Genomic DNA, 15,447 nt, shown 5'->3' with positions numbered 1-15,447 from the left:
TAATAAGATAATGTTCCTCTACTAAAGTTGAATATTGTGCCATGACTCTAACCACTACTGAGATAGTTTGGTTGCATTGGCTTCTTTCTATTATGGATTTTTCTCTTTATATAGACCAACCCTTATGTATCATAACAACAAGAAAATTTTTATTCAAATTGCTCATAACTCAGTCTTTCATGAGTGTGAAAAGAAATATTGAAATTGATTGTCACTTCACTCTTCATCAACTTTACATAGAACCATTGCATTTTCTTTCATTTCTTCACCTATGTAGATTGTTGATTTATTTAAAAAATCTCACTTTATCAACATTTTCAATTTTTGAACGACAAACTTTTGATGTTTCATACTAATGCATACTGATTTTAAGAGAGATGTTATATTATATATATGATATAATTACCTTTTGTCCCTACATTTAGGGTCAATATTCAATTTACTATAGTGGTTTTAAAAAAAATCAATTTGGTTCTTATGTTTTTTAAAAGGTGCCCCCCAAATTGGTCATTTCCGTTAAATCCCACCTTACGGCGTCAAGTGATGAATTACGTAGCACACTATATGGCACAGTTGTGCGTAGATGGACTCCACGTACATTTATAATTAATTATTAATTATATTTATTTTTAACCTTTGAATATTATTTTTCCTATGCACAAACCCTAAACCCAAACTCATAAGAAAATTTGGAGAACAGGTCAGGGTGCGTCTGGGGAGTGAGCGTGGGTGGCGAGGTGGAGGGCGTAGTGGAGAGAGTTGCGGAATTCAGGGGAGTTAGGGTTTAGCGGTAGGGAATTGGAAGGGAGGTTTTGGGAGAGCAAGCGGTGGACTAGCTCTTTCACCAGATCTGAAAGCTTCTATCGTTCTTCTTCCTCCATTGTTCTGCTTCTTCACCAACAAACTTTTTCTTTTTTTTTTTGTTAATTTTCTCTATGGATTGTGGATTGAGGGAAAAATAGGAGTGCTTTTCTGATTTTTTATGGGCGGGGAAGTGAAACACAAATGTAAATGCAATAACGCTTTTGGCGTGAGGCCCTTTATTTGTTGAAAAGACGACTGAATTGCAACAGTACCAAATATGGATTGGAACTCAATAATACTCTCTTAAGCAACGATATCCTATCCATTTGAGAAACTTTCTTGCTATGTTTCTGATGATGATAATGAAGGTACGCTTCTGACATTTGGTGCAACCACACTATTGCAATTAAAAAGTCTTAATCCCAATTGCCCACTCACTCATTGCAATTCAAAAAACCATAATACCCGAATTCAAAAAACCCTAATCCCCCAAATGATTTTTCATTAATCTATCAATCCACTCCACTTTGCCACCTCACACAACACCTCATCCCACTTCTCTTTGCCACAAAAGCAACACTTGACGTCATAAGGTGGAATTTAACAAAAATGACCAATTTTGGGTACTTTTTAAAAAACATAAGTACCAAATTATTTTTTTAAAAACCAATATACTAAATTGAATATTGACCCTAAATGTAGGGACCAATAAGGTAATTATACCTATATATATATATTAATTAGTTGGGATAATTTACTCTTTCTCTATTGTAATATTTATATATTTATGTCATTGTTATGTCTAAAATACTTTTTAATAAGATTAATATTAAAAATTCTATTACTCTTCTTTTTCCTATGTTCTTATCTTTATTTCTTGTTAGTTATAGCTGCTAAAAATATCAATAAATAATATTTTATCACTAATTTAAATTTTTAATTAAAAATTGTTAAAACTCATATTTTATAAATTTAAAATGGAAGGGAAAACAGTTTTAATTTAGAAGAATAATATAAAAAAATTCAAATTTAAATTAGGAGATTAAAAAACTATGTTCAAACTTGAAAAAAAAAATGTATTACGTAACAATTCAAACATAGGTACATGATAGTTATGTAGAATGAAAATTAGTTGTTGGTATTACGTAACAATTCAAACATAGGTAATCCAAAGAGGTAGAATTCTTACCTAAAACGTACAGCCCCCACGAAGGCTTCAAAGGTTCTATTCACCCAAAAACAAGTAACAGAGCATCAATATCAGAGAAGCACAAACTCATAAGGAAGAAGTAAAAATAAATTTGGTAGGGTATGTACTTTTCTTACTATAATAAACACTTGTCCAATTAAAAATTCTAAAGTTTTTGTATTTTTTTCTAGGAGATTTTCTAATATCTTGAAAAAGGAAGAACTATTTTCTCGTTTTTCTTTTAAAGTTCAATTTAATTATTATTAAAGTAGTTCTTTCATGTTATTTCTCTTTCTAGAGCAACTATAATATGTATTATGATAACATTTGCTATTCAAATTACTCATAATTAAGTCTTTCATCATCACACAAAACATACTGAAGTTAATTATTATTTTACTTTTCACCAACTTTAACTTGAAATAATTATATTACTTTTCATCAATAATTTTTTTTATCAATAATAAAAAATCAATAAATAAAGTGAAAGATAAGAGAGGTTTCAATTCTTTTTAAAAACAAAGGGTGTGTGCGAAAATTAAGCCCACACTAAACCCAACACTTAGCCTAATTAAGAGAGCTTTTCAATGCATATTGTTAATTTATTTATAAACCCCATTTTATTAAGCATTTTCATGTTTTACTGATAAAATTTTGATAATTTAAGGAAAATGTTACATTATATATATATATATATATTAATATTAGTTAAGGATAGTTTAGTATATGCCTTCAATCTTCAGACTTCATTACATAGCTAGTATTAGAAACTTTATTTCTCAATTTTTTCATATGTCATTATTATATTTTGTTTCATTCTTCTCAATCATCATTGTTAAACTCTTCCACAAATAATATTTTTTTAAACTATAATACGAATTTAATTTTTTAATAAAAATCATTAAAATTAATATTTTATAAATAGTTAGAAAACACAATATTAATCACATCATATTTGACACTGTACACACATAGAGATAAAAAAAACATTTTCAAAATGGAGGAAAAAATAATTTTAATTTAGAAATCCAATATAAAAAAATTCAAATTTAAATTAAGAGATTAAATCTATATTTAAACATGAAAATTTGAAAAAAAATGTATAACAGGTAATATGATAATTATGTAGAATCAAAATTGGTTTTTAATATTAAGTACAACTCAAACTAAGGCAATCCAAATAGATAGAATTCTTAAAAAAAAAAAGTCCGCCACCTAGGTCCTCCTATTCACCCAAAAAAAAAAAGAAAATATCAAAGATGCACATAAATTACTTAATAATTTTTACAGTATTTACTTACTAAATTAAACTGTTTTAGATGGTTTTGAAATTTTTTAGGGAAATAGGTGGATTGAAACCGAACTATTGTTATAAAATGATTTAGTATGGTTTGATTTCTTTAAATACTATGATTTATAATAATATTTAATAATATTTTTTGATTTTGTGTGTACAATTTTTTTCTATTTTATCTTTAATACTATTTTTAAATTACAATACAAATTACAAAAATAATAAAAAAATACAGTGGGAAAAATAATTGTAAAAATATAACTATTCACATTTTACATATAATTAAATTATAAATATTTGATTCCTTATAATTATATTTTATTATAATATAAATTCAATATGATAAATAATATATCTAATTATTTTATTTTGATGTAATAAAAAGCTCACATAAAATAAAAAATGATTACATATACTTATAAAAATTTATAAGAGAATATAATAAAAAAATGCACAGATAGAGATAGAGTGTTTAGCTAGTAAATATAAAAAAAGAATTAAACAAACTCAAATTTAAAAGAAACATTAAAAACAGAGCCTGAACTGTCCTACCTTCATTGTAGCATTCAAGGGTCTGGCTGGAAGAACTGAAATAGCAGTTATAATAATCTACACAACGACCCTCACAGGCGAGAGGAATCCATGAATGCTCAAATCCATAGAGTAGTGCTGTGTGCATCATGTCATAGAAATATGTATTTGTGTCCAAACCCCTCCAAGATGTGGGAGAAACCAGCTTCACATGACAACCAACTTCAAAGTCCTCTGCAATTAGGTCACCAGCAATAGCGTATATGTAGCCTTTGGACTCCCAATTCAGGCATCCATCAGTATCCACATACTTAAGCTTCCCAATCACTCTATGGCTACAATTCAAAAACACTATATGCTCATAAACAAGTGGCTCAGTACGATAATACCAGTCAACCCAATGAATTGTTTGGTAAAGAGAACTATCCTTGGGACGATAATACCGGTGAAACGGAGGAATTAGTTGGTAAGAATTAGTGAAATTGGATGGAGAGAAGAAATAGCGAGGAAGAGAAGAGCAGTTTGTTTGTTGAAGTCCAGGATCCACCACTCGGATTGTGAAATTATTGTAGTTGATGGCCTGCACATGAAATGTTCCCGAGTACAAAGAGAAGAGCGCTATATTGTTTTTACAAGATAGCTCATAGCCGGTGAGACCGCACCCTTTTGCGTCTCCTTTCAATCGGAATGGATAAGATATGTTGCTGATTTTCCCACAGGAAGAGGAAGGGCAAGCATCTTCTCCATGAATTAGGTGGAGCAGAAACACCAAGATTATCAAAGCTCTCTCTCTCCACATGGTTACGCCCAAACTCTTTTGTTTAAACTTCTACTGCCAACACAATCCAGTCTGATATTTAAAGTGGTCAAATTTCATGTACACAAGAACAGTAAATAAATCAATCAAAAAAACCAAATTTGAGATATAATTTTTTTTTTTGCAACAACTATAGTATAAGTTTTTACTGGAGTCAACTGGTTCTAATTCATGACTGCTTGTAGTAAATCCAGCAAATTGTCAATTATAAAATGATATAAAATAAATAAATAAACAAGTTTTATTATATAAATAAAATTTATATATTTAAAAGTATGTTTTATATAATTATAATTTTAAACCTTTTAAAAAGTCATTAATTTTTTTCTTACAAAATTTATCATTTGTATTTATTTTTAAAAATTAGGTATTTTTTTTTAATTTTATTTAGACAAGTCATTTTATTTAAGCTAGTTGGTTAATTAGATTTAAAATTTATTTTTTTAGATTTTTTTTTATTTCTCAATTTCAACTAGGGTTATATCTAATTTTTTTACAATATTTATTATGTTTAATCAAATATTAGTTATGTGTAATAAATTATGTAATAAAATATTTGTTATTTCATGTTCAATATTTTTTCTTTAATTTGAACTACATAACAAATGAAAAATTTACTCAATAAATAATAAAAAGTGTAATGATTAGAATAAATATTTGCTACATCAAAGTTCATATCCTTTAAATTTGTTTTTGAATTGTAGTTCATTAAATTAATTCTTGACATATGCAAGCAATTCTTGGTTATCTGTTTTGTCTTATTGAATATATGCAACTATGCATACTTACTTTTACCCAAAAAAAAACACAATAGTTTTGGTTGTACACTTCGCCTAATAAGTTTTTATTTGTACAAATAAAGTTGATACAAAGTCTAAACATTTATAATACACATCAAGAATTTATAAATGACTATTCTTTGTATGTAAAGAATATTTGTCTATTTATTTCTCTAAAGAGGATTTCTCTTTAAAGTGTTAAAATCAAAATCTTTTAAAGAACATGTTTCAAGCTACTCCACCCAAACAAATTTTTTGAAAAAACAGAATGACAGTCTTGTGAAGTCAGTTACTTGTCTAGGCTTGATAAATCACATAGCCAAATACTTTTATGCTCTGTTTGGATTAGGGAGTGAAGTTGAGATGATTTGAAGAGAAAGTGTAAACAAAATTAGGGTGTTTGGATTAAGGTAAATAGAGTGAAAAGTGTAGGGAAAGTTTATAAAAGTTTGTGAATGATGTGATGAGTGTAATTGAAATTATATTTTTTAATTGATAAAAATGTAAGTTTATAAATTTACTATTATATTTAAAAATTATTAAATATGTAAACATGAGATATTTTTTGTAAATTTTAGTTAATTAAAATTTTATAAATACATATTTTTTATAAAATCAAATGAAAATCAAAATTATTTTTTTTACTGTTAATATTATTATTTAATAAATTTATTTTAATTATTATAAAAAATGTAATTTATATTTATATTTATTTTTATTTTTATTATTATTGTTTATAATTTATTTTTATTATTATTATTTTTAAAAATGTAATGTAAAAACAAAATTTTAAAAATGTAAACAAAATTAAAATAAATTGTAAATTAAAATAAATAAATAAATTATTATAATTTTTAATATATAAAAAAGTTAAATTTTAAAATGATAATAAATTAATTTAAATTTTAATATAAAATAAAGTACTTTATTTCAATATTTAATTAAAATAAAACATTAACATTTATTCATCATTTTAATTATTTATTTACAAAATGTAATTATTAATAAAAGTAAATTATATTATAAAAGATTAATCTATTAAAAATAAATTTTTTTTGAACTTTCTTCGCAGTTTTAAATAGAAAGTTTAAGCAATGATTCTTTCTCGATTAATGTATTTGTTCTTTTTGAATTTCACGCTTTCCTCTCAATTCTTACTAAATAGTATTTCTGCGTGTTTCTAGGAACCTTAATGCAGAAACAAACAGTACCTTAATGTTGTAGGAAAATCATTTAATAGATCTACCTACTTGAAGGTGGTCAATCACAAGACCAAGAAAATTAAGGGTGTAGAGTGTAATTTTTATTATTAATAAAATTTATAAATTAGTCTTTAAATTAATATTTAATTAGTTTTATAAAAATTTTAACTATCAACTTAGAATCTAAATCATATATATTGAAAAATATAATTACTTTTAAAGATAACTATAGTTTAGGATGTTGAAATTTGCTTATTCTTAAGCTCGTTAGTTTTTTTAAAAAAAATTGAAAGTAAAGATTAATCTTTAATCTTTATGTGTTTCTTGAACAAATTTCAGTTATTTCTTGGAACAAACTTTTGTTATTGTCAAATGCACCATTCACTAGTGTTTGGCTTAAGTTTTCTGTATTATTACGCGTGAAAGATACAGGACAATGTGATCATAGAAGAAATTTCAGACACTATACCCAAACCTTCCATCACACGATTGGACTTGTGTGACTGTGAATTTCGAAGAATTTGATAAGGTGGTCTTGTATACGAGATTGACTCTCACTGCATTATAGTTGTTTGGGGGAGTCAATTCTTGGCACTTAGGGTGTGTTTGGATCCAGGGGTGGTACTGTTGTCGACGACGGAAGTCACAACAGCACCCCATTTGGTTCTATGGTTTGTTGCGGGTGAGAGTGCAGCGAAAGAGAAAGTTGAGCGAATTTGGTTTCTTCTGAAAGGTGAAGAGAAAGTGTCACTGTGCAGTGGAAGTGCCAAATCATCACCACCCATTTCCAATCTTGCCCTCACTTTTTTGCTTTTTTGTTGCTGGATTCAAGAAGCACATGCCTCTGCATGCATGCCAAGTGAACAACAAGATGCGACGTGAACAGCAAGAGATTCCTGACTTGGTTCAGGAATCTATTGACCACCTTAAAGTTTGAGACCTCATGAATGAAGTGGGTGAGAGGTAGGTGTGTGAGGTTCCTGGTTTTTCTTTATAAACGTTGCTTCTGAGTGAAACAATTCACAGATAAGCGAAGAGCAGAGCGAAGCATAGAGTGTGTAGTTGGAGAGATTCGTAAGTGATAGTGTGTGTTAGGGGCTTCATTAACGTAGAGGTTATTCATCTGAAAGTGGTGTGTTCATCTCTGGGTTCATCTGTGCCTTCATCTGGTTCATCTGTGGGTTCATCTGAGGTGAGTTCATATGTTTCATTCAACGGTTAATCGATTATGGGTCAAATATCATAGGCAAAATAATCGATTATGGTGGAATCTGCAAATTTTTCGAGGGATAATCGATTATGTATAGTGTGTAAAATGGGTGATAATCGATTATCTGTTTGGGATAATCGATTATGGTCTTTTTTTAGCCTATTAGCATAATCGATTATGCTTTGATAATCGATTATGTGATGTGTGTGAAACGGGACATAATCGATTATGTGTTTGGGATAATCGATTATGGTCTTTTTTAGCCTATCAGCATAATCGATTATGCATTGATAATCGATTATCCTCTCTGTGTAAGTGATGCCATAATCGATTATGTTCTTGAATTTTTGAAATAAAATTGTTTGTTAATTTATTTGTTTTCTGGTATTTTCAGGTGTGTTGATCTTCCTATAAGGCATCCTATTGCTGTTGTTGCTGTTGTTGAGTGCTTATCTTCAGGTTTTAATTTTTTTTATGTAAAATTATTTTATTTAATTTGTGTTTTATATTTATGATTATGGTTTTGTAATATAATTTGTTTAGAATTTATTTTAGTTTATTATGTTAAGGCTGTTGTTGTAATATAATTTTTTTAGAGTTTAGTTTAGTTAATTATGTTAAGTTGTTACTAGATAGTTAATTAAATATGTTAAGGAGTTTAGTTAATTAAATTAATTTTTTCAGTTGATTTATTGTTTTAATTTTCGTAGATAGTTATTAATTTTTTAACATTTAAGAAAAAAATTTATTTCTATGAAATGAATTATTTAGAGAATGTATACAGAAATTTGTAAATTTTATGTTTTTTATTATATTAAACATAAATTATTAATGTTATAATTAAATAAAAAAAAATGTTGTTGTCATTAAAGAAAAGTGAAAAATTTAAGATAAATATTGTTAATAAGAGAATAGATATTGTATAATAATAAATATACAAAGTTAATAAATATTGTATAAGAAAACTGAAATATTGTATAATAATAAATATACAAAGTTAATTTTATTTAACATTTAATTTAATTGTTTATAAGAGAATAGATAATTTTTTTAAATGTATATTTGTATTCTGTATGGTTAATTTTTTTTTAATTGGACATAAATTATTAATGTTATTAGTTGAAAAGATTAAAAAAAATATTTTTGTAATTTTTGTTATAAGATTTAATTGTTATAAGAAAAAAATAAATGTATTTAAAATGAATATTTTTACAAGTGGAATAATGTCAAATGTGTAATTTGTAGGTTTCTTAAAAAGTAGTTAATAATCTGTAGTTAATATTATTTTAGATTGTACATAAATTATTAGAAAGATAAAAATAAATGTATTTAAAATAAATATTTGTACAAGTGGAAATAGAAATTTTTAATTTGTAGGTTTTTTAAAAAGTAATTGATATTTTAGAAGTGCTATTTTTAATTGATATTTTAATTATAAATGTAGAAAATAATTATTTATTCCAAAATGAATTGTTTATGAAACAGATTTAATTTTTTTTTTTTACAGAATGGAATTAAAATTTTAAAAATATTTTGATAGGGTTTTTATTTTTGTAGATTAAACATAATTTATTAATGTTATAATAGAAAACATTATATAAATGTTGTATTAATTAAAAAAAAGTAAAAATTTAAAGTAGAAATATCATTTTGAGGTTTTTTTTTTTATTTGTATTTGACATAAATTATTGGTGTTAGAATTAAATGTTAAAAAAAAATGTTATACTAATTTAAAAAGTAAAAAAAAGTTTATTTTAGATTGATAATAAATTATTGCAAAGAAAATTAGAAGTAGAAATAGAAATTTTAGGTTTTTATTTTATTTTATTTGTTTATATTTATTTGTTGTTTGATTAAATAATGTTATTGAATGATATAGTAATTTTGATTAAATTTTTTATTAAAATTAATTAAAAGTACGTTTTAGGGTAACTGTATTGGTGTACTTTTACACCGATACGGTAACCGCGTTCGGTATGAATTCGGAAAGAAATTATGACGAGGCAGAGATGGTACACTTTGAGGAAACAGTTGCAATTTATGACGATCTTGTTGCGGCGAACATGAACTTAATTTCACAAATCGAAGAACAAATAAAAAAAAATAATGAAGGTGCATCAGTCATGATTCTTTGTATGATTGCCTTTGGATTGAAATTGTTACGCACAATGCCTACTACAAGCAACTGTATCAGTGAGTCCCAACCACAAAAAGAGCGTCGCAGACAAGAATTGATGGAGTACTTGGTTCACACTGAACAGTCTCGTCACATTATTCGCATGGGACCAGAAGCTTTCATTAAATTATGTGAACGAATACGGGGAACTGGACTTGTTAAAGATGCATATCGATCAACCGTGGAAGAACAAGTAGCGAAATTTCTTCACATTATTGGGCATAATGTGAAGAATCGAAGTGTGTCATTCTTTTTCCATCGGTCTGGAGAAACAGTTTCCCGTCACTTTCATAATGTTTTGAGTGCCATTTTAAGGTTGGAGGGGGAATTTTTAATTCAACCAAATGGAACGGTTGTAGAACCACACATCCTTAACAACAGTCGATTTTTCCCCTACTTTAAGGTTTGTTGATAAAAACATTACTTCAAATTATGTGTAATGTCTTCTTTAGGTTGTGGTTAATTAAAGTTATGAATTTTTGTTTACATTAGGATTGTTTAGGGGCCATAGATGGGAGTCATGTACGTGCTAAGGTTGCACGTGCTGATGCGCCTCGTTTTCGAGGGAGAAAAGATTGGCCAACCCAAAACATATTTGCAGCCTGTGACTTTGACATGAAGTTCACATATGTCTTAGCCGGTTGGGAAGGAACTGCCTCCGATTCAAGGATATTGAAAGATGCTTTGGTACGAGGCGATCCTTTGGTTATTCCAGAAGGTTAGTTATAGGGGATTGGGTGTGCAGAAAAATTAAAAGGTTTTAGTAATATATACTAACCCAGTTTTCCACAATCTTTGTAGGAAAATACTATCTTGGTGATGCAGGTTTTATGTTAAAACGAAATGTAATAACACCTTATCGCGGGGTCAGATACCATTTGAAAGAATATTCGCGAAGAGGACCACAAAATGCAAAAGAGTAGTTTAATCATCGACATTCATCACTTAGGAACGTAATTGAGAGAACCTTTGGGGTGCTTAAAAAACGTTTTCCAATTATAGCCAGTGGGACTGAGCCACATTATGATGTGGATACCATGACAAAAATTGTTTTAGCTTGTTGTATTCTGCATAACTTTCTACGCGGGGTCGACAATGATCAGTCTCTGCTTGAAGAAGTAGATAATGAATTGTTAGAACAAGATGTCCAACCAAGCACCACCCATGCTCGTGAACATGATTACAGGATAGGGTGTGATATTAGGGATGATATAGCAAACGAAATGTGGCAAGATTATGTAAACAATTAATTTAATGAAATAATTTATTTTCTACCATTTTTCAATGTTTGTCATCCTAACTTTATTTAAGTTAATTAGATGGATCGCGGAAAAAATGTGGCTTCAAATTCATCAGGTTCTTATCGAGAGTTCACCAAGTGGACGGCGGAGATGGACCTAATTTTGCTCAATGCAATGATTGACGAGGTACGAAAAGGGTATAGAATTGATGGTAGCTGGACCACTCAAGGATACACTAACATAGTTATGGCTTTAAATGAGGCTGGTTTATCGGGTCTTAAGAAAAATAATGTGAAGAACCGGCAGAAAAGCTTGAAGGACAGGTGGAGGGAAATCCATGATTTGTTTGGTGGATTGAGTGGTTTCGCATGGAACCAGACCACTAAACTTTTTGAAGCCGAGGACGAAGTTTGGAGTGAGCTGATTAAGGTACAATGATAAGTACTTTTTTACGTAAGATGAACATTTAACTTCACATGTCGAATGATATACTAATATGTGAGATGTATGTAGGCCAAACCATCTGCGGCAAAATGGCGTTTCACTCCCATTCGCCATTATGACCTCATGGAGGAGTTGTGGTCTAATGATAGAGCCACGGGAAGTCGGGTGAGGACAGCCCGTGACATGAATTCACCTCCTGACATGACCAATTTCAATGTCAACCTTGGGGAGAATAATATGGATTATATCCCCGAACCACCGAACTTTGAGGAGGCAGATGACTACGTCCCACGATCACCAGCTGCTGAATTCCAATCTGATGACACTCCTTCAGACACACCATCAAACACTCCTTCTATGCCGTCTGCTGGCTCTGCGGGCACATCCTCATCCCGAGGATCAAAGAGAAAAGGCCCCACTATGTACGACATTGATGAACAATTTGCAATGTTGAATACTAATCTTCAACAATGCGTGTCATCAATGAAGGATGGAAATAAAAATGCCTCTCAGTTGGTTAATATTGCTCGTGCACAGGCAACGGCAGCTCAAGATATAGCTGCCGAAATTAGACGAAGAAACGACCTATATGCTGAGCATGTACACCACCATCGACGCCATGCCTCGTACCAGTACTCAGAGTCTGATATTTGGGCAATGCTCGTGGAACTAAACATTCAAGATGAACAACTCATGGATCAATGCTATGAGTTTTTATGTGACCATCCCCGAAGAGTTAAGCAACTATTTGGGATGCCATATGAGCGTCGAATGACAAAATTGTTTGGCTTTATGACTAGGCATTGATTTCATATCTCTGCGTGGGGTTACCTTTAATTATTATTAATCTAATATTTGACTGTCTTTGTTAGTAGCTGGACATGTAATATTTGACTCTCTTTCTTACTTATTGGGTATGTAATATTTGACTGTCTGTATTAGTTATTGGACATCTAATATTTTGTTTTGTGAACTCCTACTTTCATTTGCAATGTAATATTTTGATTTTTGTCATTGTTATATTATTGCTTTATGATATTATGTTAACTTCTGTTTAGTTATTTATTGTAGTAATTGCATTATAGATGGCATCATCATCCCACAAACGTAACAGAACCCGTAAGGGTAAATCTCCAGCAGAAGATGTTGATGTTCCTCCTCCACCAACGAGGATTCCAGAAGTTCTTGATTATTCAAGATACTTCAGTACCAGGCGTCAAATGGTGGTTTTTGAAAAGAACTTTCACGCAAGACCAGTATTACCACCAAAAGTGATGCATACTCCATTTTTTGCTGGTCCAGGATTTCAATTCCAAAATCTTCTGAATTGGCAAGGTTTACAACCTTTCCTCGGAATTAATCTTCCGTATTATGAGGATTTGGTAAGGGTTTTTTATACAAATGCAAAATTCACACCTGCTGGTCACCTTGCCATTGAGATTTGCGGCAAAATGATACACATCAAAGAAGTGGATTGGATGACCATTGCTCATCTACAATATGACGGTCTTAAGTTAACCCCGGGACGATCCCTGAGGAAGTTAATTTTGATCGAGCACTAGCACTATCCACCATGATTCGTGAAGATGTTGAAGGTCAAAATCTGAAAAATGTCGGTAGTCTGAACATGAATGACCGACTGTTGCATTACACATGGGTGCATATCTTGTGCCCTCGAGGAAGCAATTATGCACAACTGCTGAATGAAGATATTTTCATGATGTGGTTAATCAAGAATAATGTACGCATTAATTGGCCTCATTACATAATGCAACAGATCATCAAATGCCGGGATAACAAGATGCCTCTCCCATATGCAAATTTGATAACGAGGATCTTGCAGGTGTATGGCTTTGACTTGTCCAATGAACAAGCAACAATGCTAGGCTGGAATCATTACTTTGGCAAAAAAAGTATGACAAAATTAAATATATTCCAGGTCAATGGCATATGGCAACTTGGTAGACCACAACATGCAAACGAAGAAGATGATGAAGAGGATGAATTGCCACCACAAGATGATGAAGGTGGTCAACCTGAGGAGGAAAACCCCACTCAAAGGGAATTGTTAAATCAGATTTTGTCTGGCATGGAAAGAATGAATACCCGATTGGACAGAATGGAGGTTACTCTGGCTGACATTCGACGTCATCAAGGCCATTGAGTGTGTTATTATTATGTTATTGTCATTGTTATTTTTATTTCTAAGTTTCATGTTGAACATTGATGAATTGTATTTGTTATTTTTGACGTTGACATTGTTATTGTTAAGGTTTTATGCTACTTATTTACATAATCATATTGTTTTTAATGCAACTTTTTTACCATCTTATTACTTCGACAACATTGGTTAAGTGTCATTAATGTCTACGTATCACAACACGTCGTCATCTAGTTGTACTGGTTGTAGTGTGCAAAAACGTGGTACTTTTACCCATGCTACTGGGACCACAAGTGCCTTCGTTGATCCTATTTGTCATTGTGGACAATTTGCTGTTTTGAGAATAGCGACAACACAAAAAAATGCTGGGAAAAAATTTTGGGGTTGTCCCAACTACAAGGTAAAATTTATTCAATTAGGTTTCAAACAAACTTAAGAATGTTATTTTAAACTTATTCATTGTTCAATTTTATTGTTTTCTTCAAAACAGATTAGAAGTGGCATGGTTCTAGGCTGTAATTTTTTCAAATGGTGCATTGAAGACGTTGCCGATGAAAAAGATGAAATTATTATCATACAACGGAATAAGATATGTCTTCTAGAAAACCGTTTGAAGATCTCCACAAGAAGGATTCAAATGTTATTACTAGGAATGTCTTTTCTTTTTCTAATTAACATTATTATGTTCTTCATGTAATGACTTTACATTATATATTTTGACACCTACTTAATTTTCATGTTATATTCCAAATTTCTATATTTTTTTAAATATATTTATTTTGCTATTCATAATAATGAAAATTATTATTAAAATTAATTTTATATATATTTGTATATATATAACATAACATAATTTATAAAATCATTTATAATATTAAAATTATGTAAACAAATTAACTTAAATAAAAAATAATTCTTAATTAATAAAATGTTAAATAATATAATTATACTTTAATTTTAAATTATAATTAACTAAAATATGAAATAGGATTAATCATTATTTTTTTATATATACAAGGGTAAAATTGTAATCCCACAAACTTTACTATTCAAAATAATTTATAATATTCTTACAACTATCACATCACTCACAATTTCCAATAAACTTTCCTCACACATCCACTCTAACATACCCCAATCCAAACAACCTCAACTTTCTTCACACTTTCTTCACACTTCCACTCCCACTCACCCTCAACTTTCCACTCCCCCACACCCCCTAATCCAAACACACCCTTAATATGCACCTTCCTTGACATTCATACAACTAAATGTAAGCCAATTGTTATCGATAATTGTGACACGAACCAAATTAAGGGACTTCATTTTTCCTTCAAAAGAATTGTTTGGAAACGCAGACTTTGACTAATAATCATAAGTCTTTTTTATCTTTTCTACTGCAACTGATTGCAAAAAAGTTAAAAAAAAAAATAGAAATTAGAAGTGTTAGCATAAACTAAAAGTGGCACCCTGCTTTGTTTGTTAAAAAATAACAGCTGTTTTCAAGTAAGAAAACGTGTGTTGGTCTTCCGACGTGATTCTGCATTGATGACGCTATTGCTACTGTTAATGCTTCTTCTTTTCATACCTAGCAGCGCT

The 15,447-nt window shown here is 29.7% G+C and overlaps 1 protein-coding gene and 1 pseudogene across 1 annotated transcript; one reads left to right on the top strand and one right to left on the bottom strand.

Annotated features, from left to right (window-relative positions):
• Positions 1-1,866: 1,866 nt before the first annotated feature.
• On the bottom strand, positions 1,867-4,642 carry LOC137813504 (uncharacterized). The gene is made up of 2 exons (XM_068615793.1): positions 3,840-4,642; positions 1,867-2,029 (listed from the first exon to the last, which is right to left on the bottom strand). Exons 1-2 carry the CDS (start codon positions 4,615-4,617, stop codon positions 1,917-1,919), a joined length of 891 nt encoding a protein of 296 aa, XP_068471894.1. The 5' UTR covers positions 4,618-4,642; the 3' UTR covers positions 1,867-1,916.
• Positions 4,643-9,836: 5,194 nt separating this feature from the next.
• On the top strand, positions 9,837-11,552 carry LOC137815435 (uncharacterized; annotated as a pseudogene).
• The last annotated feature ends 3,895 nt before the right edge of the window (positions 11,553-15,447 follow it).

The sequence above is a fragment of the Phaseolus vulgaris genome, chromosome 1, assembly GCF_000499845.2.
Source record: "Phaseolus vulgaris cultivar G19833 chromosome 1, P. vulgaris v2.0, whole genome shotgun sequence".
NCBI classification, from domain to species: domain Eukaryota; kingdom Viridiplantae; phylum Streptophyta; class Magnoliopsida; order Fabales; family Fabaceae; genus Phaseolus; species Phaseolus vulgaris.
Note: the sequence above shows the minus strand (reverse complement) of the source record. Positions and strands in the feature narration are given on the sequence as shown.